The sequence below is a fragment of the Acanthaster planci genome, linkage group LG11, assembly GCF_054643075.1.
Source record: "Acanthaster planci isolate LZ-2023a linkage group LG11, COTS_SCS, whole genome shotgun sequence".
In the NCBI taxonomy this organism is placed as follows: domain Eukaryota; kingdom Metazoa; phylum Echinodermata; class Asteroidea; order Valvatida; family Acanthasteridae; genus Acanthaster; species Acanthaster planci.
Window position 1 is genome coordinate 9,951,826 of NC_141787.1, and position 27,971 is coordinate 9,979,796.

General features: G+C 43.7%; 2 protein-coding genes across 2 annotated transcripts; one reads left to right on the top strand and one right to left on the bottom strand.

The window, feature by feature from the left end:
* Window positions 1-106: 106 nt before the first annotated feature.
* On the top strand, window positions 107-18,068 carry LOC110989116 (sushi, von Willebrand factor type A, EGF and pentraxin domain-containing protein 1-like). Its single transcript, XM_022253262.2, has 24 exons — window positions 107-405; window positions 633-764; window positions 1,844-2,050; window positions 3,549-3,728; window positions 4,132-4,305; window positions 5,037-5,213; window positions 5,585-5,770; window positions 5,923-6,117; window positions 6,321-6,500; window positions 6,967-7,074; window positions 7,695-7,886; window positions 8,226-8,429; window positions 8,959-9,098; window positions 9,406-9,544; window positions 9,946-10,128; window positions 10,481-10,658; window positions 11,411-11,559; window positions 12,131-12,304; window positions 13,249-13,440; window positions 13,802-14,035; window positions 14,471-14,653; window positions 15,233-15,409; window positions 16,141-16,209; window positions 16,446-18,068. Exons 1-24 carry the CDS (start codon window positions 249-251, stop codon window positions 16,811-16,813), a joined length of 4,278 nt encoding a protein of 1,425 aa, XP_022108954.2. The 5' UTR covers window positions 107-248; the 3' UTR covers window positions 16,814-18,068.
* Window positions 17,664-27,929, bottom strand: LOC110989117 (complement factor B-like). Its single transcript, XM_022253263.2, has 13 exons — window positions 27,370-27,929; window positions 26,824-27,024; window positions 25,843-26,085; window positions 25,313-25,483; window positions 24,067-24,261; window positions 23,362-23,592; window positions 22,943-23,055; window positions 22,547-22,704; window positions 21,971-22,134; window positions 21,210-21,445; window positions 20,627-20,810; window positions 19,684-19,897; window positions 17,664-18,828 (listed from the first exon to the last, which is right to left on the bottom strand). Exons 1-13 carry the CDS (start codon window positions 27,479-27,481, stop codon window positions 18,573-18,575), a joined length of 2,478 nt encoding a protein of 825 aa, XP_022108955.2. The 5' UTR covers window positions 27,482-27,929; the 3' UTR covers window positions 17,664-18,572.
* Between the last annotated feature and the right edge of the window lie 42 nt (window positions 27,930-27,971).

Here is a 27,971-nt window from a genome sequence, read left to right on the forward strand (position 1 = left end):
GTCACAAAAATATTTTCCAGTTTTGTGCATTCCAGGGATTGCTACTGAAATGTGTATCACATTATTTCTGTATTACCTTGATAGGTTTATTTTGTGTCGTATTATGATAGAAAAACACGCATTCAAATCAGGCGATTTCGTTTTTAGTCAACTTCGTGTCAATATTTTGAGTGAAACTAAACCAGGCGTACACTTAGATGTAAGTTGCCACAGGCATAGGGATGGGTTAGACACTGGCAGATATTTATATGATCGTGCTGCTTTCTGATGACATATGGAGGAGTTTTGACAGAGGAATGAACATGGCGATGCACTTTAGACGAATTGTTTCGTTGGTATTTGCGATGTCCATTTTGCTTGCATTTCAGAGGACTGCAGAATGCGACAACCACTCGGACGCACAAGGTAAGAAATGTCTCGTTTGTATAGGAGCAAGTCGTAGTTAGAAATTGGCAGCGCGAGTTTAAGTAAAAAGCTGAAATAAGCGGAAGTTTATTGTATCCTCATATTATGACTAACTGAATTTTTTGCTCTTTTGTGGCCAAGCGAGCGCCCTCGAAAGACCAGCGTTGTTTGCCAGTCTTCCTCTGTGGAGTATTGTTATTCTTCAAAACTCTTCTCTTTCCGTGCAGAATGTGAGGAGCGAGACAAGTACTACTCACTCCACCACGTCTGCAGACCAGCCTGCCTCACTACGGGAGACTGCCTAGGTGCTGAACAGTGCCTGTGTGACGGACGGTGCGGACTCAGTTGTGTTGATGTCAGTAAGTACCGGTGAAGTGATTTTTGCCAGAAATTCGGGGGCGGGGATAGGTGGGGGATGACTTGCTTGGCTATATAATTTGAAAGGGGGTGACACCATCTGACTCTATAAAGAGGTCGATTTTCATGATATTTAGAATGGCACATTTATGGCTTTTTGAAATTGTTTTCCCTTTCTAGAGTGAAAGTGAACGCATTTTAATCGGAAGTCTGAAAAATTCACAATCTGCTTTAATATTTTGCTCACCACAAAAAAGTTGGCGAGGGCATGATTCCATAGCCCATCCCTCACCTCACAAGGTGGGAGATACCCCCCACCATTTACGGCCATGGTAAGTACCGTGGACTGTCTGGCCTTGGGCCGGAGATAATCGTCATTTTTAATGCGAAAGGGTGAAATACCCAAAAGAGCCACGAGTAGGACAACACGCATTGAGTGCTTTTCCCCACTCTTTTAGAGAGCCATTTTGAGCCGTTCTGAGCCATTTTTACCAGTTTTTTACCTTAATAGTAGAAAGCCACTCTAAAGGCGTAAATTTATTTCCACTTATTTAGAGCCATTACAAGGGGAAACGGTGGACGGTTGTTCGCTCTTTTACATTGAGAGAGAGAGAGAGTACGTCAACTGTTATCAGTACGAATTTGTGGCAGAACATTTCACTAGATCACTCTCTTAGATTAGCTTCAAACAGAAAATAAATGAAAACAACAATATCGCAATCCAGTGGAAAAGAGACAAGACTCCTGATTACTTAGTGAGTCTTCATAAAACTTTCATACAGAATCGCCTTTGTACACGTATTTCTATGTGACTGCCATGGTTTACCGTAAGTAGCATTTACCTTTATAAACCGACATTTCTTGATCAAGATGACTATATGTGTTTAGCAAAAAGATAAACAAATATCAATTCACGTGGAACTTTGCTATAAATAGATCAGATTAGCCTATATATTAGTATCCTCCGGTGGTCAATGAAACAAAGCCTTTCCGATAACAGGCCGACAAAAATTGTCACTCAAGACAGTTTTGAAGGAAACGCCGATGGTATTAACTCGTATCAATTCTTATTTTTGTAAAGCTGAAGGAACATCGTGTCCGCTACCAGTGATGTCCCATAGCAATGTGTTGTTGTGGATGACTCCTCCCCAGGGTGCGTCAGTGCCAGAGGGATTCGGCACAACAGTCCATTTCAGCTGCGATCCAGGCTACGAACTCGTCGGCCATAACGAATCAACTTGCATGTCCAACGGCCGCTGGGCAGAGGATTCGCCCTACTGTGTCAGTTGTAAGTAGTTTGTTGGTTTGTTGCAGTTGTAGTCGTTACTGTTGTTTTGTGCAGTTTTGTTATGTTAGGCGTGAAAGTGTATTGCTTTGTCAAGATTAGTTCAATATTGCTGATAAATTGTGCAGATATCTAACTTCGTAACGAGTTCCAAGTGTCCCTGCAGTGTCGCGGGGAATAGGTTGAAAAAGACTGTACCAGATTTCAGATGATTAAAAAAGCAAATCTTTTTTTCAGTATTCAGAAAGAAATAGGGAAAGCTATATACCCGTATACAATAGTAATTCTACATAAGGTTTCTACTATGTGAATGGTTGTGGAGAGATGGACAACCATCGTCTCTTGCTCAAGCGGTGATAGAGCAGCATAAAAGCACCAGGGCTGTGTATCCAACAATGCTGTTATTAGGTCGAAGTCCGACAGCTCAAGTGATTTTTTTCATTCTTATTAAAAGTGAAGAAGTGGCTTCGATGAGGACCGCAGTACAAGCCTTTCACTTCAGCAGTGCTATTGTCTTGTCCGTTGTCTTCTGTATTGAAGTGTACAATGTCTGTTGTAAAAGACATATAAGCATTCATCGCGTCCGCTGATCTTTGTTTTGTTTTAGCCTACGCCCGTGTGAAAGTTCTTGCAGCATTCCTCACATTGCTCTGTTTAGATAATAACCACGAAAGGTAACCTGAGGAACCTTTGTTCAAACAAACACGCGCTGTCGTTGGAAAGTGATCGGAAAGGACTTTCCAATCTGTTGATCAAAATAAATTTGATGAACAGGCATTTTATCTGCGATATCCAAGCATCAATTTTTTGTCGTGTTCAGTTTCTGAAATAGCACCAACATGAGCGGTGTTTTAACAACAAAAAATCAGTTAAACCGTGTTGAATTGGTTGAAAAACTGCAGTGACACATAACCAGAGTAAATTTGAGAGAAATTGAATTAAAGGTTAAGATTTAGACTGCAACAAAATTTCGCGTATGGAATAGTTCTTCAGTTCTATCTTGATTAAATCAAACGTAAGTTGTCTTTTCCTCAATGCTAAATAACTTAAAAACGTTTTTGAAATATTTCTTCAGTGCATATGTTTCATCAGCCATAGTCCTAGGAATATGCATTCATTATGAAAAGCACAAAAATGCATCTGGCCTAAGCCTAGTTTCGTCAGGTTGAAAGACATAAGCCGGCCTTTAAAAGGGCATAAAAGTGGGGATTCTGGTGAAACCCCGTGAACAACCGAACTTGGATTAAATTGTTGAACGCCTTAGTTTAAATGAGCACAGTGTTAATTTATCTTAGAGTGAATTTTTAACTACGGGAAGACACTTTTTTAACATTCTTGTTCTTGTGGTCGTTGTGCTTATTCTTAATGTTGTTTTCTTTTCTATGCTCTCTGTTGTGTCTGTTGTTTTCTTAATGATGTTCTTGCTCTTGTTTTTTGTTTTGTTTTTTGTTTTGTTTTGCTAGTTTTTTTTTCTTCTTGTTCAACTTGTTTTTCTCTTTAGCTGGCGCACAAACTGACTGTGCTGAACCGGATGGACTGGAAAATGGTAGGGTTGTGGTAGAGGGTGAGATGTTTGAGGCGCGGTATGAATGCCTGGAAGGTTTTCACATGATGGGCCGCAGGCATAGCATCAGATGCATACCCGGTGTGGGTTGGGAGCCACTCGAGGTCGAGTGCGTCAGTAAGTGCATGCATGTGTGATCACCGAGACTTATTCCGCTGATCACTTAACACTATGGAACTCATGAGGAGAGAAAAGCACAAACATTCTCTCTATCTTTACCCCACAAGAGTGGGCCTGTTAAATATGTCCTGAATATCCTACTGAGAATGAGCAAACAGATTCAATGAATCACCAACAATATTTCTATTGTTAACTGTAGATAAGCTGAGATGTCAGGTTGGTAATAGCACAATCGAATCTGAGATACCCATTATCATCTTGGAGATAACTCATTTTACCTATGTGGCACACACGATAAGTATCTTATTATCGACTTTCTATCATCACTTTGTTTTATTTGTCACCCATCAGAGAATAAGCTTTTGTGACTGCTTGAGGGTTACCGTCTTTTTCAAAACAGAGTTGAAGTGTGACAGTCCAGGCACACCAGACAACGGCTTTATCACCTCATTGGATTTTCAGTATGGTTCCATCGTCACACACCGATGTCTTCCATCGCATGTTCTCAATGGGTCTGCAAGCCTTACTTGCTTATCGAATGGCACTTGGAACAACGACGTACCGACGTGTGAACGTAATTATCGTTTGAGTTTTTGAACGAATATTCAGTAGCTCTAAGTGGAATGGAGAAATATTAGCGCAAGGTAAAATCTTGACCCTTCAATTTCAAGAGACCAAAAAAAAAAAAAAAAAAAAAACGAAATGCACACGAACGCTGGCACAACTGGTGACATCGCCGCCATGACTGCGTTTGCTTGTCAAGCAGATTGGATCAAAACCTTCTCCCCGGGTTTTCGTCTGTGGCGCTTTGTAGTTAGAACATAGTGAAGGTCAGCTGTTTAAAAGCCGTGGAAACAAGCATGATCTTAATTGTTGAATAGTAAACCCCATTAACCACGGGCGAATGGGACTCTTGGACCCTCCGGCGTGGAGGGCAGCAACAATGAATGCCACGTGATGTGAGTTCCACCAATCAAATAGATGTGTGTCAGTTATGTAGTCCTAACTTGAAAACTCACATGCACAATCTTTATGACACGGCGACGTCATGTTGTTTCAACCGACACGTTTGTTACGAGTTAAGGATCCTATAACCCGTCACAGGTAAATTCAACCAGGCAATCGACTAATTTTTCACTTATCTTCAGATAATCGCAATATACACCGCCATTAGTTAACAGGGGGTTTGTTTTTTTGAAAAGAAATCCTTGCCAAATTTTTGCATAGTTATTCTACCAGGCCTTACGATTTCAAATAGTTCCGTAAGTTATCCCGAACAACTGTGCACTCATTTATCCATTACAGCTCAGAGTTGCCCCGTTCCTGACTTTTCCTCTGGTGCTGTCCGGCTGTCAGACGAAAAACTCCTCATAGGATCATGGGCGATGTTCGAGTGTCCAGAAGGCTACGATCTGAGAGGCTCAGGCTCAACAGAGTGTATGGATGATCTGACATGGAGCCATCCTCCACCAATCTGTGAAGGTAGGATTGACAGTTATAAGCACTGATTAAAGCCTTCCAATGTAGGTAAACATCCCCTTCCACTCCCTCCTACACAATGGGATATTCAAACAGTTATATATAATTTTGGGGAGCTAATTCTAAAAAAAAAAAAAAAATCAGCGCAAGGCCTTCTACGGAGCCTTTAAAGGGACATGGGTAAAAAAAGAGAAAAAAAATCGTTCGAACGAACACACTTCGATTGCTTGGAAGTGAGTGCAGGTGCATAGTGTGGCAAGACAAACGTTTCAGTGGCGATAATGTTCGAGATAACTGCCATATATCCGTATGGCATAGCACATACGTGACTCACACGGCGCCCTGTGCCCGTTGTTTCGCATCGTTACCTGCAGTGGCAACATGCACTCGGCCAACTTTACTCACAAGTGGATTGAGCATCACAGTTCCCGGGCTCGTTTTCAACTACAATGAAAGCATCACGTACAGATGTCTTAAGTGGAGAGAACGACTTCACGGCGGCCAGACCAGAAGATGTGGCATGGGCGGTCAATGGACGGGCGAAGAACCGAGCTGTCACGGTACGGAGAGATTTAAACACACCGGAAAAAATACCAGATATTTTAGCTTGATGAGGCATGGGCCTCCACAATTGGGCCTTGTTGAACTTCTACTCTTCTACTTTTTTCCCAGAAAGTATGCCCATAATTCACGCCTGTACGTTTTCTTTCAGAGATCTGCAGTTCTCTGCCAGATAGGATTCCAAGAGGCTACTCAATCAATGTTCCATCTGATGCTCTTTACAACTGGAATGGCGGGCAAAAGATCTACTTTTGCAATGAGCACTTCCGCATGATCGGTACCAGCAACTTCCTTTGCCGAAGTGGTGGATGGAGCTCTGGTGATTTCCCTCGGTGTGAAGACGATCGTAAGTACACGAAATGCCTACAGTACCTATTTGCAAGGATTATTTCCCCTTGTGTTGTTTTAATCAAAGCGTATTAGCGTGTGAAAGGTCCCCCCCTTCAAGGGGTCACGCACACGCAGTGAACATGGTTGAGTTACGTGCTTTGTTCTCGAATGACTTTCCCCTTCTGGTTCACTTCGTTACGTCGTACACTACTCTTTCAGAGAGCAGCGCCTACCCCATCCGATCGCTGACGCACGCCATCGTTGACGGTGTGCTTACGGTGAAACAGCGTGAAGTCGTTAAGTTGGAGTGCAAGTTGCCCGTCGCGTCTTCAGGAATCTGGGAACGTGATGGACAGAGCCCATCTGATCGGTCGTTAAGCTTCAAAAGAAATGATACAAGTACGCATAACTATTTATGGTGTGGGCCCAAACTGTCAAAATGTCGCAATGACACATTGTCATATACAAGCTCTGCATTATGGAACTGAAACTCATAATTATGTCCATGTACAGGAGCCTAAGATAGGTTACATCTAAACCTATCTATGTCGTTACATCAGTTACTGTGTGCAGTTTTCATGTTTGCTTAATGTGCTCTGGAGAGCGCACAGAATTGATTCAAGATCAACACTGTGTCGCTGCATACCTTTCAGCAGACTTAATGAAATGATTTTAGGCGTGTCTTCGTTTGATTTTGATACAGTCATCCACTCTTTGACCTTGTGGTTAATTGGTGATTGCACAGCTACTTAAGGTGATGCCCAACATTTTCCAATACCCTACACTTTGCCACTGTATAAAAATAGACCAGCGACTCTGCTAATTTCTTACCAGTTAATCACTCCGAAAACATTGGTCCTTTCAGGGTGGTACTCGCTCCATCTATTCGAAGTAGCGCAGTCTGATGCCGGATTGTACCGATGCACAACCAGTGAACGGCAGAATAGCAACATGGTTCAAATAGAAGTCATCCGTGAGTTTGTGGCTTTGTTTTGACTGTGCTTGTCTTTCCCCGACCTTGTTGTGAGTGCCCCAGAAGCCGGCTTGTTCATTACATTTTAGCTTTTGTTGTAAAATTCACGGTAAAGGCTTTGCTGGTTATTTAATCAAAACGGGCTCCAGTCCATCCCACGTGGTGAAACGTTTGAGTAATTCTTTCACCCTATTGAGATTTTGCCAAGACGTATAATTTTTGAGGAAACTCATTTCGTGCCATGCCAAGTAGTTTTTTAAACCGTCACGACCGCATACGTTATCATTCAGAGAAATATTCCAATCTAAATAAGAGTGAGTAGCGGAAACATTTAAAGACCGACACCTGAGGACAAACTAGTCCGCGTATTTTACAATCTTTGGTACATTTTTAGAGATGCTCTTCAAAAAACAAAATTGTTTCGGAGATTCCATGTCTTGTGTTATTAGGAATACCACTTAATAGAAAGCTCAATATGTTTTCTTTTAAAAAGATAATGCACCATTCACTGTCGACAGATGTCCCATGTTCTGTCTCTTCCAATTAATCCCCTGACAGAAGCGTAAGTGCCACCCTCACAGACAAATTTCAAAGGCATGTAATCGTTTTTGATCTTGCAGCAACATGCCCGGACCCGGGTTACCAAGAGGGGCGACAGACCAACCGTGACACCACCGGTGGCGTCACGGCTGGCCGACGGGGCTTCGTCAGGTTCACCTGTGATCCGGGTTATACAATGGTTGGTGATTACGATCAGATAGGATGCGGTATCGACGGCAACTGGAACTATGACCCACCAGACTGTGTCAAACGTAGGTCATCAGAAGAAAAAAAAAACAGATTTCAGATTCAAAAAGAAATCTCATTACCTTGGCTCACACACGGTAGATTTTCCTTGACATTCAGGTTGATGTCTGGAAATGAACCTAACAGCATTGTCATCAAGTTCATGATTTTTCGTAGAACAAGTTTGTTCAAAGCCTAGAATCCGTATTCATAAAACAAATCCCTCCTCTTGATCATCCGGTTAACAGCTGTCAAGCATATCACCATACCAATATTTTCTGGTGGAATGGCGCGATTCCCAATCTCCAAATTTGACAGCATAACGAGTGAAATTACTTCGTCGATTTCTCTTTTACATTTTCCAGCGAGCTGTTTAGATGCGTATCTGCCTCAACCTGTTGATGGCAGCAGTGAGAGAACCGTGCTTGCAGACGGTTCGGCCACTCAGACTTTCTACTGCCCGATTGGGTACCGCATGCTCCAAGACGGCGTCACTGTTCCTGCACCACAGCTTGTTGTCGGCTGCCGAGACGGCGTCTGGAATGGCACTGCACCGTCGTGTGTGCAACGTGAGTGATATGGCGATAAACTGGTCGGTTGGAGAGATGGCTAGCCTTAAATTGTGGTTTTTAAATGCTTGTTGGTTCCCTTGGTCCCCCAAGGCTGATAGGCTGGCAAATTGCCCATTTGGCTGGCCAGTGCAAGGTTGTTAGTTGAGTTGCTTGCTTGCTACTATCTCCCCAACCAACGCTGATAGACAGCTGGTAAGCAGGAGGGCTGCCCTGATAGGTGCTTTGAAAAGTCTGCCGAACTGCATTTTGTAGTGTGGTTGAATGACCCTTCTATGCTTATTTTCTTTAAACGCCTGTTCAGCAGCATGATAAATGAGGACTTTAACAGTCGATATCAGTTGAAATTTCGTTTTTAAAGTCTTAAATTAAACAAACTGGTCTGTGAAATCACAGCGGTTATACACTCGTACTGATAGACCTACGTCAGAAAAAAAGCTAATACAACTACGTAGATGAAAGAGAACAAAAAGAACATCACTTGACAAGAAGAAATGGCATCTTTTGTTCCTGATGATTTTCCTCAAAGGTAACGACATGATAACGATTACCACAACCGGTTTAATGGACCACCGCGATATCACGACTTATGATGGATACGAGTTGGAGATAAACTGTACACAGATTGGAGCACAGTCTCAGCCAAGATGGTTAAAACTGGAGGATCCCGTAAGAGCAACACTGCACAGCTTATTCAAGAGTCGATGTTTTCTTTTATTCCGATATTATTACCACTGACCATTCAGTAAAGTAAGTAGAGAATTAAGTCAAGAATCTAAATGACACATTTTAATGTTGGATCCAGTTTTTGTTCACTAGGCTGTCGTAATTCTGTCCCTCTGTGAATCCATCATGTCTCGACTATCTCACTTTTAACAAAATAACTTTAACGTGTTTCCCCCGTGGTACATTTAGTAAAACATTCTGTTGCAAATGAAATGAATTTTGATTTCAAAATTGGTATATACTTTTTAAGGTTCTAGAATTGGCGGTAGGTGATGGCGGAGGTGCTGCAGTTCTTCGTTTTCCAGTGGTGAGCGTAAGCGATGCAGGAGAATACACCTGCAGCAACTTCGACATGTCATATGACGAGGTTGTTAACCTCAACGTCATCGGTGAGAAATCTCAAAGAGTCTCATTTTTCCAAATCGCGTGCCAGCAATATGGCAAATGAAACGTTAGTGTGACCATTGGTTTTGTTCTGCCAAAGTAAACGAATGATTACATTTTCAACATTTTACATAAGACTGAGAAATGCACAGTGACACATTTTGTTTTGGAATTTTTCACTGTTTGGCCACCAGAAAATGTGCCAAAATGCCTTAAACTCTTCGTCCAGCATTTACGCCTTTTGGGTCTCCCATCGCACGTGTACATAGAGATTCGTTTACATAAAACGTCAGCTATACCACCGCCACGACCTGTTTGTACAACACACAAACAACAACAGATGAAGAAACAAGAGAAATGCATTTTATTAACCACCCCATGCGTCTTCCGTTTGTTCTGGGAGCAGTGAGATGCGACACACCCCTTCCCATTTCCAACGGATCCGTAGCTCTGTCGACAGGTCGGTCGGAGTACTACGAGGGTGATGAAGTTGCATTTGAATGCGACGAAGGGTTTTTATTGAACGGTGGCAGCCACGTCCAGTGTACTGAGCATGGGTGGAATGCCGTATTTCCGACATGTGCCATAGGTAATAACCTCAGTGGGGCTTCTTTCGTGCATCTGAGTAAATTTATGTTCCCAAACCAAAATGTCAACATACACCCCGGAGCCAGCAACATGATTCGACATTAAGTCTGGTAACCTGCCCTTGCTAACCTGTCCTTGTCTACGGCGATTCTCGATGAAATTGGCCCAGTTTCACTACTATAGCCCTTCCACATAAGCTTCGTTCTTCTTCAAACCTGTAATTGTCATGATGACTCAAGATTTAACATCTTTTATTTATTTATTTTTTGCTTTGAAGCCAATGATGAAAGCCCATGGAATTGAGCAAGTATCTAGATATTATACTTTGTGTGCTGTCTCACTGTTTTGAACAGATGTCGTCCTCGGAGTTTATAAGGACGGGAGAAACCTACCGTCTGGTTCGAATGTGCTCAGCACTACGGGAGCCTCCGTGTTCTTGGACTGTGTGTGTAATCCGTCCAGCCACGATGCACTAGAGGTCTCTATAGATGATCTCGTAGCATGGTGGAGAATAGCACCTAATGGTGAAAGGTACGTTAGAATTTTTGCTTTTGGGGATGTACTTTAGAGGTCATCGTCCTTATTTCTGTATTCTGGAACGCAGAAGGCCATCTGACCTACACAGGTGAAACAAAACAGTGTAAGTTCTAGTAATGGAGTCAACTGAATTTGGTTATAGGCCTAACTGTTAATCTGATCCGACTATACGTGTCGCTGTTAACAAACAGTCTTTCTCATAGAAATGACCCCGTTCGGAACGGGCAGAAATATATTATGGGAGTTCCCGAATTACGTACCACCTTTAGCGTCATTTTGAGGGGTCTGAGGCACAAAGATGGGGAAAAAAGTGTAGCGCAAAATGGCTAAAGAAAGGGATTAGTAATGTGGGTGTTCTTTCAAATCCCAAAGGCTTTTTCTCTCTTTTTTCATTTTTTTCCTGTTCAAACCATTACATTTGAAAGATTATTATAATTACTGCCCAAATTTATGGTCTTGAAATTTATTACACTCAAGGGCAAATAAAGCGTTCTCGAGTAGGTAATGCTATAATATATTTTGGTCCCGTTCTGTAGAAACCTTTTATGTTAATAGCAGTGAGACGTCGGATCGGTTAAACTGTTAGGATCAATAAACCACAAAATGCAATTGCGACAGTTGCCGATTGTTGGACAACTCAGGTAAGATGCACTTTTCTTTACATGATTATTAATCAATAATTAGCCACGAGTTGATCCACTGATATAAGGGCAAATTCACCTTTCTTTTCTGCGGAAAATGTGTAGGTTGAGCATGGCAACGCACCAGCACCGCGTTAGAGACGGTGATTGGCGTCTTCTTCGCTTGGTGTTGATGGACCTTACCACTGACCACACAAGCCAGTACGTATGTGGAACGGTTGCACAAGCCGTGTCAGTGACGCTGACCGTCACTGGTGGGTTAACATTTCTTTTCTTCTAGTTTTGTGTTTATTTACTTTATTTACATCTTGGTGTGATGCTTCCTTTTTTTCATGTGTATTAATTTTACTTGTATGTACTTTATTTACGAACGTAACATCGAGGATTAAACAAGTTCAGAAGCATATGTTTGCCGCTTGCGATTTCTCGAGATAATTCTCTCGATCGAACTTCTTTTTATGTTTAAAGGACTAATGAAAGGGCAAGCAAATTCAAGCGTGTGCAGTAAAATAAAACAAATTAGACGGGGCATGATTCCAAAGGCGTACGTCTCGTGAAGAAGGTCTGCGGGTTTTGCAAATGAAATTTTCTTCGGTATTACAGTTTTTGTCCTGAAAAATCATGCAATAGGATCTTAAAAATAGCATCAAACGGCTTTACTCGGCTATTAAAAGCTATCAAACGCGCTACTGCGTCCAATCATTAGTAATAAGCGACGCATTAAAGTCAACCTGGGTAAGTAGGGTTTAACTTTAAAAGAACTCAATGAACATGGTATTGCCTTCCAAGATTAATTGCTGGTAAGTTGTGATGTTTCTTCCACAGTCCCCTGCGAGACACCTGCACCCCTCGCCAACGGAAATATTGTGCTGTCCAACGGGACAAGGTACCTGTCAGTGGCAGCGTACGAATGTTCTGAGCTGTACGAGCTCCATGGTGCTCAGAGGCGATCATGCCAGGCTCACGGGGACTGGAGCGGCGAAGCACCGATCTGTATAAGTGAGTTCCTGGAAGAGGGCACCACCTTGTAATACTGGGTGGCAACCTTATTCAAAGTGCAGATGCACAGTTGTACTAATTTCAGTTTTAAAGAAGGATGGGCAAACCTCATACCTTCTGAAATAATTTCTTCAATGCAACAGCGGACTTCTCCCATTCCCACAGAGTTTCCGTATATTTTGCAGTGATATGGATGTGATGTCTTCCTTTTCTATACCGTACTCGCGAGTGTCGCTTCTCAGAACAACTAGGTGACGAAAGTGTCGATTTCCTGCACTGGCTACGCACAATAGAAAAATGTAATCACATTTAGAACAAGTTAAACTGCATAAGAAGTTAACCGACTTAATGCCGGTGAGGCGAATGCGAAAACTAGACCAACTGCATGTCACGAAAATGGTGCGGCGTAATTTCGCACAAGTTGAAAATGTGTTCGAGTATTTGATCTGACGTCACAATTTTGCATTTGTTTTCGCTGTCACGGCAAGTATGAATCTGCCTTTAAATGTTTTAATGCGAATATGCCTCATGAATTCAAAAGATAGGCTTAACTGGTGATCGGGTAGTTAGCTGTCGAGACTTGAATCCTGTCAGTTGTTACGGTTTCAGCTTCATTTCAGTGGCTAGCATAGACATCTGAAATCTTATGCTTGTATGCATGACGTTTATCAGCTATTTAGGCCAAGAAGTATTTGAGACAATTTGTGCTAATCTTTGCATTGACAGAATCTGTGATAAAATAATATGTGAAATAAACTGCCTTAATTGTATTTTAATCTTTTCTCCGGGCCCTATAGGGTCCTTGTCGTGGTCTTGAGGATTCAACAGGCTAGTGATCAGTATGCATTTCACATAATCTGTTAGGGCCCAGTACGGATCTTCTCAGTCGGTCATTCTCTTGAAGTCACCGTTTCATTTCCTGTGCTATTGTGATATTCCACCAGGGGCATATTGCCCGTCTCTGAACCTGCTTCCGGGTGTAGTCACCGATCCTGATCTGAATGGTGGGCTCATACCCACAGGAACCACTGTTGCTGTTGGCTGCACAGAGGGGATGTTGCTATCCGGATCGAGGGAAATTGTATGCATGGACAATGGCACGTTGCATCAGGAGCAAGAAACCCCTTCTTGCACAGGTATATGAAGTAAACTCTGGCCTCCGTTTTAAGACTAACCGTCTGCTCTCCTGCTTTGGAAGACATAGCTTTGGAACAAAATCCGCACTCCAGTGTGTTTGCCAATTAAACACAGTGTTGGCACCCTGTTAACATGTTTAAGCTAAGCAGTAGAAAACCCTTTTCCTAACTATCCATGTCCGATGGCTAAACACCATCCATTGAAACTCGCAATGAATTATGTTTAATTAAACAAACATATTTTTACACATTGGTACCGAGAAAGTGTTGAGAAAAGCGTTTAATCTTTAACCACTAAACACAGTTATCCTGTGTGTACATTTACATTTATCTTCTCACCTTGACAAATTTTGTTGGCCAGATCCGTGCCTAGGTTATGAGTGCCCACTTGGCTGGAAGTGTGAACTGGCTGGAGATGGGCCAAGCTGCTCGGGTTGCATGAATATCACGGACTGTCCCGAACCAGGTGACGACGTGGGGCCGGTGTGCGGTACCGATGCACGAGACTACCAAAGCGCCTGCGCTCTAGCAGTGAGAGCTTGTCAAACGGGAGATTCGTCTCTCGAGAAGGCCTTTGATGGCGCATGCATTCAAGGTACACTGGAATAGACCTGATTCACACGAAGACCATTTTCGATCTTGCTCCCTGAATCTGTTTTGTAAATTCCAAACAGTCGATTAGGATGACATCAGACCCGTTTGTGGTTGTCGTGCATGAGTTCTAAGTCTAGCTCCCTTTCAGTATTTTTCTAAATCTGGCTTAAAACCCGAGTTACATTTTTGTTTGTTTAATTACAAATTTGAAATTACTCATAAGAGCAGACAGGTACTAATTCGACATGCAAACTTTCATGTTATTGCTTTCATTTTTATATTAATTTTCAAAATGAAGAATAGATCTCGCTTTCAATTTCAATATGACCGACCCAAAACTTGTCTGTAAATGCACACCCACAGCCTTTCTGCAAAGCTTCCGGTCTGTGCATATATAGGTTATAAGGAATATTATGTCTTCCTTTTGGTCTTGTAGGAAGTCTTTGTTTTGCCCGTCCCACGGCCATGGGACGAAGGTCATCGGTTTGCCCAAACCCAGAGAAACAGTTCTACTATAACCCAGACCCGAGCGTCCTCAGCTGCAGTGTAGTCGAGAGCGACGAATGCATGGTGGAGGGAGGTTTTGAATCTCTGGCCTACTGCGAGGGCAACTGTTCAAGTGCGTCATGTCCATCCAAAAATTCCAGTTGTCAGTTGTCCCACCTTATTTCACATCAGGAATACATTCAGATACCCAACACAGTTAAGAGGAACTCTAATATTATATAGTTTTGGCAGAGACACCCGCGATTGTCCGTTATAAACCTGGTAATGTATCCCAGGGCTTTAATACATAATATGCTTGTCAGTATTTCTGAAAGGTTCTTACGTACATGACTACATGAATGCATAGCTAAGAAGACAGTGTCTTGGCGTGTAATTAGTCTAGACCATTGGCATGAGACAGGTTTTACAAAGAGGTTAGTTACAGGAGCAATCAAGATAAAGGCTATAGACAAAGGCTAAAGAGACGGATGGGTAAATGAATTAAACTGAACATTCTAAGATTTCCTTTTGTTCGACATTATTTTGGGGCAGAACTTTGGAAATGATCGGATCATGGGAAGGCAATCTTTAGCCAGTCAAACATGAATTTCAGGAAAAAGTAGATTTCCTCAAGAGCAGGGGAAAGACTTTGTCTGAGAAATGTTTGTCTGACTTCAACTGGATGACATTCTGTTTATCTGTGGTGTCTCAGGGAACTATTGCTACGACCCGCCTGGTGTGGCTGGCCCGTGCAACCAGAACCAAGCCTACTGGACCTATGACTCCAACTCAGAGCAATGCCAGACGTTTACGTACGGAGGATGCAGCGGTACTCGGGTCAACCAAAACCGCTTCGAGACGCTGAATGACTGCATCCGCACCTGCTCCCGTGAGCCACTGTTTCTACAACTTTTGACAGTTCAACCCCAACAAAGCTGTGTGCGGAATCCACCGACCTAAACCGTGACAGTACATTTTTTCCAGGTCGATCCTTGTTTCAGTAATATTTGGGGTCATTTCGACACAATTTTTTTTTTTAAATCGAGCTTGCCGTTCTCTCGAAACACTCACTTTTGGGAGATGGGTCAGCTTTGCCAAAGACGTGCTTACTACACACTGGTGGACACGCGCGAGGCCGGACACTTCTAATAAATGTAACAAGATTGAATGGAATGAATTGACACTTTGCAGATGTAGGATGAGAGCTTTTACACACGTCAAGTTTCAAATCAAATGGGGTTGAGAAGGCTATTAGAGTATTTGGGGGGAAGAAGGCTGCCTCTTCCAATCTTTCAGATGGTCCAAAAAAGCCAGTTTCTTTTAAAACACAGCTTTCTTCTTAATGTGTTTTCGGGGAAGCAATGTCAGAATGACTGGAATCCGTGTCCCCGGAGTAAACCCTTTTTTCGGAGCCACAAATGACCCTCTTAAGGGTTTGGAACGGGCCCCACGGGACTGTGATTTTAAGTCAGTCTGACCGGGGAGTTATCAGAGTTCAGATATAACTGTTGTATTGTACATCCTAATAGAAGTATTTTTATGAAAATAAATGGCTTTGAAATCATTTTGTATCGCTTTAGTTAAACAAGACATTCTTCACTTGTATTTGTTTTGTATAAGTTGGTGAAGTTTGCCAGCCCTGCCCACTGACAATGACAGTGAGTAACGCCTGCTTCTATGGCCAACATGGTAAGAAATTCAATCGCTTTGGGTCTTATAATGCACATGCTTTGGCAGCTTCCCATGCCTTTCACGTTTAGTTTACTCGTATTAATTTGTAAACCCAATGACAGGGTTTTCTTTCAGTCGTTCTAATCAGAAGTGTTTTTGTTCAAGCGGAGATTGATGAGCCTTTATTCCAGCTTAAAGTCAGAACCTCTATAATCTAACGTGAGGCTTCTTCATTTACTGGTTATTTTCAATAGCGATGATTATAACTGTGTCCAGAGCTGAACGCTTCGTGAGGAACGACTACATCCGGCTGACCGTTGATGTGGAAGCCGTCCTGACCCCGCCTCGGCCCGGCCACGTCAGCTTCGAGCGCGGCCCCGATCAGCACATCTTCTGCGAGGGCATTGACCTGCACCTGAGGAGCCCCTGCGACCTGTGCCCGCGCATTCGGCCCCTGGTGGGCCAGCCCTACCTCTTTATGTCCTCTACCTACCGGGGTGACAGCCTGAAGCTGGACGAACACAGCTTTGTGGCTGAGTGGAGCCCCGAGTTGGAGGCGGAGATACAGGCGGCCGAGGCGTGCGCCGAATGGGTCGAGAACCTTAACGTGATCCAAAACTAGCTCACTGCTTCAAGACACCTGGCCAACGGTAACAGCAACTGGGAATCGTTACAATACACCTGTGCGGAGCAGCCGACATTCGGTTGAAACCAGAAGCTTTTGTTAAAGCAAGACTCGTCCTTTATGCGTTAACACAGTAAGGCATACTTGGATGCATTTAATAATAATTCTAGGCAAACAAATCTGCCGACATGCAGGGAAAATAACAGGAGAAAAGCGAGGAGTCACAGCCATAAAATGTTTAGGCCCTGTATCTCAACTAAGTTGGTGTGTTCGTATAACAAGAAACAACACGACAGCGGACTCGGTCCTATATCATATGTTGGACTGACTCTTAATAGGCCTATATACTGACCATTAGCACTAAAGTCTGTCCCCAACAAACGACAAGAACTGTTTGAATTGCCATCGGAGAACGTATGTACATGCCTGGCAGTTTCACACCGTTGGTCCTCGACTGGAACCGATATAAACCGTGCGTCTGAACCACGTTTGGGCGTGTATTTTGTTTTTGCCGTAACCTTGCATACAGTAAATAAAGCACAGGCTCTTCGTGAATTTAGCTAAGCATGCACAAAACGCAATAAACAGCAGTCTAATCACCATTGGTCACATTGCGCTCAACAGAGTTAACGTCTTCTTGCATTTTATGGATATCTGCCTAACAACCGAGGCTTCTGTTTCTGAAAATCGGAGTCTCCGTAGTCAGTAACGGAAATCCCAATGGAACGAAAAGATGGCGTATTAGCGCACAAGCAACCGTTATTGTCTTCTCACTAAGGGCGGGCCAAAATCTACTCCACCATCATTCACACTATTGCACCCCCCCAAAAAAAAGATTTCAAAAAACTTTTGTTGTAACACTACTGGTGCTTTAATGCTAACGCCAAGAATTTAATACTTTTTCTTATCTGAAAAGGATTACATTCTCACATAACATTCGCTGTCATAGGCCTACAAGCCAGCTTTGAAAAACAAGTTGCAATCCTCTGATTCTTGACAAGAAGCCATATGTTGGTGTAGAGTGTACTTGCATAGAGGTATGTATCTCAGCTATGAAACACATTGCCACAACATAGGCCAGAAGGTCGTGCATATTGATAAGTCCATTTACAGAAAAACCATAAAGTGTTTGGTAGCTTGCTTTTGTTTCTGAGCTAAACGGTAGCACCTGACTCAAAGATTACTTAAAAATACAATGATTAGCATGTACAGTATGAGAAAGTTTGAAAATAAATTTTACCAATGCAGCATACATACAGCTATGACTGATTATTGTGTAAAGGGTAAAGATAAGAAATGATAACACGGTTTATTTTAACACTGGACGACGTCGACGTTTCACTCCGTGCACTCCGGAAAACAGAAGTGGGAGACAAGTATAGGTAATAGGTAGTTTTTGCGTGTGTAATCCATCACAGGACAAGTCACAACCGAAAGATCTCTCTCAGTCTACCACGGAGCAGTTCCTCGTGATGCCCATTTAGGGCAAGTTCGAGCAACAATTGGGGCTACCTATATAGTTCGAATAGGCAAATGTAGAAAAAAAATACACGGAGCCTCCGCTGAAGAAATCTTACGTAGTGTCTGGTACACTTTTCCGCTGATCTCACCTCCAGTGAAACGGCAGCATTGTATGAACAACCTGGAAAATTTCTGTCTTTTCTGCTTTCATTATTTTGATTTTTTCCCTTAACTTTGCTTATTTGTCAAAGAGGTTTGTTTTGTTTCCGTATTAATTTTTGAAGGAAGGGAAGGTTTACTTTGTATTTTGCAAGGCCTGCTCTTGGAAGCCGCCGACTGATTGTACCTCGTATTTCATCGTGCAGTTCGCCGTCTGCCGGTGCAGCCACGGTATGAACTCGCTGATGCGTGTGAAGACGGCAAACTTGTTGGCTTCCGTGCAATCGTTCGTGTAGGAGGCGATGCCGGTGACTGCCCAGGATTCGTCGATCTGCTTGCACACGAGAGCTGCCCCTGTGTCACCCCGGCAGGCCCCGTGCGGTGCTTGGTACCTGCAACACGAAAATGTCCCAGATGCTGGTCAAGGGCCAACCGGAACCAGCTCTTTTGGATGGGGAATGTATTTGAGGGCTGGCCAACAATTTGGGTTTTCTTTTGTAACCTGACTAAATAAATATCCCCTTTGTCCTATTTTCGGTGTCAAAATGGCTCTTTTTACGGGGTATGGCCCTTTAGATCTGATTTAGACGACTTAACTGCGGTGGCATCGCACTCACACCCACATTCTTCAGCTTGACGCGCGCGTGCATTTGACAAATCACGGCACCCTGTTGGTCGAAGAGGCATGTAATGCGCGCGTAGCACCTGTCCACAAGCGGTCGAATTATGCTATTGAAAACAAGAGGTTGAAAGACCTACACCACAAAAAAGAAACGAAAGAGGGGGTCCACCCACCATATCACATACGGTGCGTCATTGTGATGAGGTGATATAGAATGAGTGCAACGCGGATTAATCCATTCATCTATGGAAAGCCAGTTTTAGTTAGTTTGTTTGTTGGTGGGTGGGGTGGGTTGTATGCATTTGGTGTATGCATGTTCGTTCGGTCGTCCGTTCGTTCGTTGGGTTGTGGGGTTGTTTGTTTGTTTGTTGGTTGGGCTGTTGGTTGGTTTGTTTGTTTGTTGGTTGGGGTGTTTGTTTGTTTGTTGGTTGGTTGGGGTGTTTGTTTGTTTGTTGGGGTGTTTGTTCCTTTGTTTGTTTTGCGTGCAGGCTGCAAGCATACCGTAGTGCTCCTTGACAAATCACGTGCTCACCTGTAGCGTGCGCCATTCAAAGTTAAGGACACAAGTGTCCCACCACCCCAACGAAAGCCCCCATGGTTAACGGACTCTCTGGCCAAACCTTACCTCGTCCCTGCGCACAGCTTCTTTTTGTCGATCGGGAACGGCATTTCGTGCATTTCTTCCCTACAGTCGTTATCGTTAACCAGGGGAATTATGTGCTGCTGCGGAAACACCGGAGGTATGCTGTCATTGTTCCCCACGTCCCTGATCGGGTCCACGATGCCCCAGCCGGCTATGTAGCACTGGCTGCTAGACCTCAACCGGATAACCTCGATCTCTGTTTTTGGAAAAATGAGGTACAGCTCTTTTTGTGTTCAAATAATATGACCTTTTTCAGTTTTCTCCTTTCGAAGTCGGCCTCAGACAGACCACGCCCTTTTGCTCTTTCTATGAGCATTGTCCAACGTCAAAAGACCAAAGGGACATTTTAAAGTGAGGCCTATACCTAACAGAATTCAGACAAAATCTAAGGAGGTAGATTGAAGGATACTGTTCATGTTTCGCTTTACATGTGAAAGATTCCATGAGGAAGGGCGACCCCGGCTTTCAGAGATAACTGTTTGACATGCCCCAAAGAGGTCTCGCCGGCCAATAGCTGCGCTTTTTGTGGCCTGATTTCAGCCAAATGTTAAAAGTGACCCTTGGTCATTCAGGACGTTTTCAGAACTCGTACCCATGAAGTGTTGACATTTTGGTAGGCAGGCCACAACTTAACCTGCAAGAAAATGATTTGGGCAGCTTTTTTTGCCATTCAAAATGTACTTGCTTCAGAAATCAGACAGGCCGCGAGAGTCCGCAGATGGGACCGGTCGAAAGACAGGAGCACCGTGAACTCAACAAGCACCTAGTGACGTGATAGAAATACATGTACAATGGTTGCTGTATCTTGATGGGCCAAAATAGTGCCGTTTAGCGCCAAAACTTGAGCATGCAGGTACTGCCCAGGTGCCGATATCTGTGAAAGCAGCCTAGTTGTTGAGAGAAAAAGAACCCTTGATTTGTTTACCTGACGGGATGCAGAGAGTGCGTACGGCACTAGTGAGGTTGACTGACTGATTCAGTTTGAGTAGGGCAACGTCATTATCGCGATTGTATATGAAGAAGTCTTCGTGCAGGCGAACCTCAGCCACACCGTACTGTTGAGTGTCCTCCTGGATCCCCAGTTCATGGGAGCCCAAGCGAACAAGAAACTAGAAACACAGGGGGAGAGCTGGCGTGAGTGATGACCAGAGGCTCGAGATTTGAGAGTATCAAATTTCTGTTCAATTGATTGATATGGTTTAGTTGGAGCGGGTTTAGGATTAAGTTACACAGCGTAATAATCTTGAGCAGCAGGCCATAAAGGAACGTTCAGCCCTGCTGCATTCTCCAGAGAAATAAAGATCATTGTAGATCTAAATGCAGGCCTGCCGGTATAACTGCTTGTGTGGCTATCATAAAATTAGGTGGTGATTCTGACCACTTTCCACAAGTAAGACTCTTAAGACGTTTGAAGCTATTAAAATAGAGGGGTCGACTTCTTTTTTTCTTAGACTTGATTTCGGAAGAGATTGTAGGGTGCAGTAAGATATGTGTAATCAACTGCTTACGTATTCAGCTGGAAATGCTCGAAGGCCTGTCTCATTCCAGACACAACTACCAGCCGTGACGACCCAGTCTTCACACAACAACGCGCCCCCGCATTGCAGGAACGGTCCGTCTTCGGTGAGCGCCACAATCTGGACGAGCCAGGGCCACGCCCTTGGGTTGGCGTCCTTTTTCCCGACTTGCCTCCCGCTGCTGTAAGGTAGCTCGAGGTTCCCTGCCTGGCCACAGCGTTTGTACTCTGAAAGGTTACAGGAAAGCCAGGCGAGGTCACGTTTCACTTGTTATGCCGCGCACGTGGGTCCTTTAGGCAGAAGGTAGGTTCATACTTGCCGCGAAAGCGATCGTCAACGCCATTTTGGGACAAATTCGCAAAAAGTTAAACTTAATTCAACTCGAACGAATTTCGCTGCAAACATTTTGTAACGTATATTCCTCTTCGCTTATATCAACATTGATTCGCACGAGGTATTATAGGTACCTGCCGTCTGTGTTTCGCGTTCTTGTTTTCCCGCGGGTGTAACCAGACTAAAACGAAAACCTCAAAGTGCCACACACAAGCCTATAATGACTAAAGAAGGGGTTAAGACCTAATGTTTTGCTTATTTCCACAAGCCCACACGGCGTTGACAAAATATTATTTAGATCCAACGCAAATTAAATCATTTCAGGGCAGAACTTACTAAACCTTTCACGAAAGAAAGGCCTTTATTCGCTAGAAGTTTCTTTGTCTCAAAGATCCCTTCATTTTTGGCAAGCTTTTCACCTGCTCCCTTCTCCGAGATAATCGCCGTCAGCTGCTCCAGGTCCTCGAAGTTCTCTAAGAGGAACACGTGGGTGGAGTACGGCTGAGAAGCAATTTTACGGAGCTGCCTGTGGTCGATTGATTGGCCCACTGCCACCAAAAATATTTCCATCCCGTAGTCTCGCCTGTGGATCGTACCAGGGAAAACGGACATTGAGTCAAAGCCTTCATACATCTGCAAAGTTGTAAAACAGTACAGTTCTTATATAAAACCCACTGAACCAACGGTTGTTTCTGTTTACTTGAAAAAAGCACCAGTTTTTTCGTTTGGAACTGAATTCTCATTCCAGTGTCCTAGACTACATACTGTCTCACTCAACATATTACATAGGCTAGATTTTGTACACGCGATATCTTTCCGGTTGTGTAGCGTCCGATTGGGCAGATCTCTGCTCTGGCTGTTTTGAGTCTCACCTGCCCAGAGTGGCACATTGGAGTAGTATTTTAACTTGGTGATCGTAAATATGGAGGTGAAAGTTGCTGATATGTGCATGTACTTTTCGCTAACACCTCAAAAAGTTGCCCAAAAAGTTTTACCTCAGACTCTCGGCGATTGCAGCTGGATCTTTGCCGACGGTAGCTTCACCGTCGGTCATCAAAAACAATGCCTTCTTTGATTCATTGCGCATGTCCTGCGACAAGGCGAGCACTCTTTCGAGTGCACCACGAAGCGCTGTGCCCCCACCGAGATTGTCCTGTTAGTAAAAGAAAATTAAATATAGGACGATAGCCTCATTTATAACACGTGTATCACACAATGGACACGGGTTGTTCTAAAATGTAGGAATGTTCGCACTTTCATATCAGAGTGGGTCACGAATCAACCACCGTGGTTTTATTTCCCAAGGCGACCTGCGTAATCGCTCGCTGTAACGTTTCTGCTGTCGTTTTTGCTGTTGTTAATGAATTTGGTCGGAAGGGAAGCAAGCTTACCTTCAACAGGGTTATCTTTCCCATCACTTTCTCAAACGTGTCCACGTCGCTCCCGTAGGTAAACTCGATATTTGCCCTGTCGGCAAAAGATACCACCGCAACTCTGGTTCCACCTTTAATGCAGAACACCAATTTAAATTCATCAAAATGAAGCCAATGGGACTTAAGCAAATGCATGTATCGTCTGCTTACCATAACAAAGCAAGGATCTCTTTTTCCTCTTATCAGTACTACTGCTTTATAATCCTTTGTGGAATGAGCACGAAGCGAGGACCCCATCAAGAACCCAGTTGTTTCCTTTTTTTCTTGGCAGCTTTTATGTAAAAAAAAAGGGGGGTTTAAAAAAATGACAGTTCACCTCCAATCTGTTTATTTTTTTCAAAATTCTGCATTTTGACCTGTGATAGTACATGCTTCACCTTTTTCATACGAAACACCAAACTGTTTCAGGAGACTCTCGGTGAAATTGATCCCCCGCTGAAAGTTGACACGATTCAAGCTGGACGACGTGTCGTACGCGAAGACAAGGTCCAGGCCGATGTTGTCCGACACAGCCAGCCGGCCCCGTCCGGAGTGGGTGAAGACCTCCAGGCGGTCGACAAAATCCGTCTGGATATTCTGCGCGATGTCAGCCACGGATTGTGCAACAGCTGCAGCAAGGGGGTTTCAGAGATGTTCGTACTTATCGGTAAGACACTTCATGTTAACCTCAACTCTTGATTCACCACTATTGAGGCACACCCAGCATGGGCAGAACATTCTCTCCCTGCAAAAGAGACTTTTCTCTCCTTCCATTATCCTTCCTTTGAGTGGTCTTATACTGCCGGTATGTAAAAACCATCCTAAAGGGGTGGATTAGCCTCCACGAGCAACGTGCGAGGGACATCTTCAGAGGTCCCCCCCCCACACTCATTTACATCAAGACAGCAAGCTCCCCTGGCGGCATTAATTTGTTAAAGGGAAGGGGGAAAGTGCCAACATTCAGAAACAGTATTGTGGAGAGGGAAGAGTCTTTCGTGGGAAAACGTTGGACAATCATGTGAGAAACTTGCACTTTGCTCAGAGGAGCCTCCGCTAAAAGAGCGGTGCTACCGTCGACATAGTGAACTGACTCACTAACTTACTTCTACAGACAGGCTGGACCCCGGACCAGAAGTGTTTTGACCATGGGTCGTCGCCTCCGTCCAGGCAGATCCTGCTTTTATGCCCGACAAGCTCGTAGCCCTCGTCACAGAAGAAGCTAACAGTCCCGTTGATGTCGTAGTTTCTGCCAACCTTGAAACCATGAGCAGGCGTTCCCGGATCACCGCATCCCACCACTTTTTTGGAGTTGGCAAGAAGGAAAGAAAAAGGAATCTTTTCCTCGTTACACTGGACATGAAAATTACATGCCAGGATGTGACAGTGACGATGACAATGTTGATGAGGGTAAAAACATGGGTGAGGGTTCGGTCAGTCGACAATAGACAAAATTGCACACTTCCCACAGTTACAATCTTCGGGATATTAAACAGCAAATTAATGTACATCTTTATGTATTATATATGATGGATGAGTTTGGGGGAGTTGATCTTACGGTTATTGAGAGACTTTCTGTGCACTAAAGAGGACAGGTTTGAGTGTAAAGTATTGCTTGCAATTTCCAGTTCCGGCAGCTAATGGGTTTCGAGACTTACATTGGTGAGGTGATTTCACGGATGGCGTTAACGTGTCACAAGGAAAATGCGTGGACCAGGTGTGTACAATGAATAGGATTAAGATGAGAGTATAGGCTTATATATGAAACTGGTCCAGGATTTAAATCATGTTTTAGGACATGAGGATCAGGTTAGAATTTCAGTGGACTGAGACCGTGTGTATGCCACTTGGCCACGACTGCAAGGAAATAACACGTGCCAATGGATGACAAGAGAGGGCGCATGTTGCCTAGCAAGTTCAGGATTCTTTGCAGCAAACATTTCGCTGGTTCTCAAAGTACTACGAAATGCCAACATTAGGTCTACGGCCGCATTTGTTACCATCGTAATGGGGTAGCATGGCTACCAACAAAATAAATACTTCCCACCAAAATGATGCCGTCTGGGGAATGTTGGCCTCAGGCTGAGGGTGAGGGTATCATTTTATGATGATAATATGATAACGGATGAGGCTATCATTCCAGTGGATTTTATAGGGCTAGGGTTCTTAGGTTTCGAAGATTCTTTGGAAAGATTATGATTGTTACGGTGAGAGGCGAGGTCTTCAAAGTTACATTAAGATGGTCAAGGGCCTGAGTTTAATTAAGGGCTTTCTGGTTGAAAATGTGTAGCGTTAGCCAATCAGACTGCATGGAATTGTAAATATGTCAAACATCGCCTTTCTGTCCTATACCTTCACAAATTGGGCGCAAACCCGTCCATTTTCCATTCATGCATCTGCGAGTGTCGGCACCGTAAATACGGTACCCTTCGTCGCAAGAGAAGTGCACTAGACGAGTCGGATCCCCTGTCATGGAGCCGTGGGATGGGGGCTGGAGTTGCTCGCATGCCTTCTCGACAATCTCTGTGCCAGGGGAGAAAGGTTCAATACAACAACCATTCTGATCCATAAAAAAAAAAAAAAAAAAAAAAAAACCAAGGTAGGGCGGGAAGCGCACCTGTCCCTTCCCTACGGGACATATTGCTAGTTTATTACATTATATACGTGTAATGGTTTTAAAGAAAATATTGAGTCTCTTAAATTCTGCTGTTTTGGTAAAAAAAAATCAAGTCATCACTGAAAAATGACACGATCAAATCTGGGTCACCGAGTTCTGCCATTGATTTTTTTTCTTATCAGCCAATGAACCAGACTAATGGTCTTGAGTTGCCGAACGAGCAGAATTTAAAGTTTTGTACAAGAATGATCTACATTTGTCTTACTTTGACAAGAATGGATGCCATCCCCTTCGAAGCCCCGGTTGCATTGGCATCTGAACGACCCTGGTGTGTTGACGCAACGTCCCAAGCTGTGACAGTTGACCGCAGGTAGCAACGAAAGGTCGACCACCAGCAGGGGATCAAACAGTGAGCTCTCACTATTCGATGAACTTTCCTCCGACGGCTCCCAGCTATCATTCTCATCATTGGAACCAAGCAGACCAGCGTAAAAACATTCGTCGATGTCTGCATTGAGCGTGGCGTAGGAAACAGGTTTAAACTTGCGTAACACGAACTTGGGCATTGCCTGGAGAAGATGGGGTGCTCCCCCACCTCCACCTCCACCCCCACCCCCGAAAGAAAATGAAGAATTAAAACGGGAAAAGAAATGTAAAAACAGGGATGAGATGAGTAAAAATCAATCTGTTTGAAAACACGAGGAAATTTGCTCACCCCTTCCACTGTGGATTGTTAGTTCATTGATGATAATGCTTTGCCCCATTCTCCCACGGAAATCCCCCTCCCCTCGGTGTGAGAATCTTTCCCCCAGCTGGAGACAGCGGGACGTGTACCATTTTTTCTTCTTTTTGAGGGATGTATTAGTACCAGAATTTCAGACATGGAATGAATTCTGATTCATCACTATAAAAGGAACGTTAAAGGGTCTCTACTGCGCATGTCACCGGTATGTCTTTTCCGAATAAACTTGTTATACCAGTTTTAAGAAGAGTGCTTACAATTACCTCCTGGCCATACCTTTTCATTCGTGCAACAGTAATGACTATCGACTTGCGTTATTTTCGTGATTTATCGGAAACAAACAAGACGCACATGAATGGGATGCCAAGCCAGCGTGAGGTAGGCCAATAGGGTAAACCCAGATATGATGAATCATTATTTTCAAAAGTTAAAAATGTTCGCACTTCCTGCCCCAGAGGAATGTCTGGACCTAAACGAGGAGAACTGTGATCTCGAAAGGAATACCTTCACAGACGGGAGCCCGTCTGTCGAATGTCATTGTCGAATCGTCGCATCGCATCAGTTTGGCGCCTCGCCTCCCGTAGCCTGGCTCACACCGGGCTTCGATGACACGGTTGGGCCTGACGCGTCGGCCACGCAGGCGTCTCTCGCCGGCGGTGATGTCGATGTAGTAGCCATTCTCTAACGGCTTCGATAGAAGACACGCTACAGGGAGAAATAATTATTGTTCTCGTTATCTCATTGAACTCAACCTCGCCTCCAAAGCACTGGGGAGATATTCATGGCAAATTTGTAGTTTAAATGGTTAAACACTTTTCAAACACTTCGCTTTTGGGCGGATCGAAGGGAAGGACAGGAGCCCAAAAAGCTTCTTCCTTTTTTCAGGACTAGTTTTCCTCTTCTCCTCACAACATGCAGAAAGTTTCTGTGTGAATTTAGGCTGGAAATTCACGAAGGCCATGATGAAACTTAAGATTAAAAACTCAAGTTTCCCCCCCCCCAAAAAAAGAAGTCCGAAATCTTTATTTTCTGCGGTTTCAGTACACTCACCTCTGCTTTTAGACGGTCGTTGCCGATCAATGGTCCCTCCGCAGGCCTTGCTGATCCCAACAAGCAACACTACCCCGACGACCAAGCGGGTAGCTAAACCGGTACCAGCCATCGTATTGATAGGCCCCAATGTCCACCGAGCACGGAGGGAGAGAAAAACGTCTGTGCTGAGGGTGAACTAATATTTGTTTGCTACCCCTTCTGAGATGTCCAAGTACGAACAAATGGATCCCGGCATGCAGCGTGTTTTCCTTGACACTTAGCACATTGACAAATGGTGCTTGCTGTTAGGTAGAGGTTGAACACTAACCTTAAGCTTCCACGATACTATAAATATTCCAGTGGGTATAGGGATGAATGTATTCTTACGTGTACATGTAGATTAGCTAATTATTTTTGTCCTTAATTTCATATAAGTTAACTTTTTTCGGGTGTAGGTTTTTATCTTATTTATTTATATTCTATACATTTGCAAAAGAGTTAAATGCCATTTACTTAACTGCATTGGATTTCGCGGGTTTTCTTTTCGATTATGATTATTTTACTTGGGAAAGTCCAGACCGAATTTTTGCAGAGGGAGTGGGTATGTTAACACGAACAGC

Bases quoted from the DNA above. Each gene is read 5' to 3' on its own strand.
- LOC110989116 (XM_022253262.2), top strand. From the start codon at position 249: ATGATCGTGCTGCTTTCTGATGACATATGGAGGAGTTTTGACAGAGGA. The intron at 765-1,843 runs GTAAGTACCGGT...ATTTTTGTAAAG, and splicing joins ACTCAGTTGTGTTGATGTCA to CTGAAGGAACATCGTGTCCG. The intron at 3,729-4,131 runs GTAAGTGCATGC...TTTTCAAAACAG, and splicing joins ACTCGAGGTCGAGTGCGTCA to AGTTGAAGTGTGACAGTCCA.
- LOC110989117 (XM_022253263.2), bottom strand. From the start codon at position 27,481: ATGGCTGGTACCGGTTTAGCTACCCGCTTGGTCGTCGGGGTAGTGTTG. The intron at 25,484-25,842 runs GTAAGACAAATG...CCCCTGGCACAG, and splicing joins TGGCATCCATTCTTGTCAAA to AGATTGTCGAGAAGGCATGC. The intron at 18,829-19,683 runs GTAAGGTTTGGC...TTCGTGTTGCAG, and splicing joins AAGCTGTGCGCAGGGACGAG to GTACCAAGCACCGCACGGGG.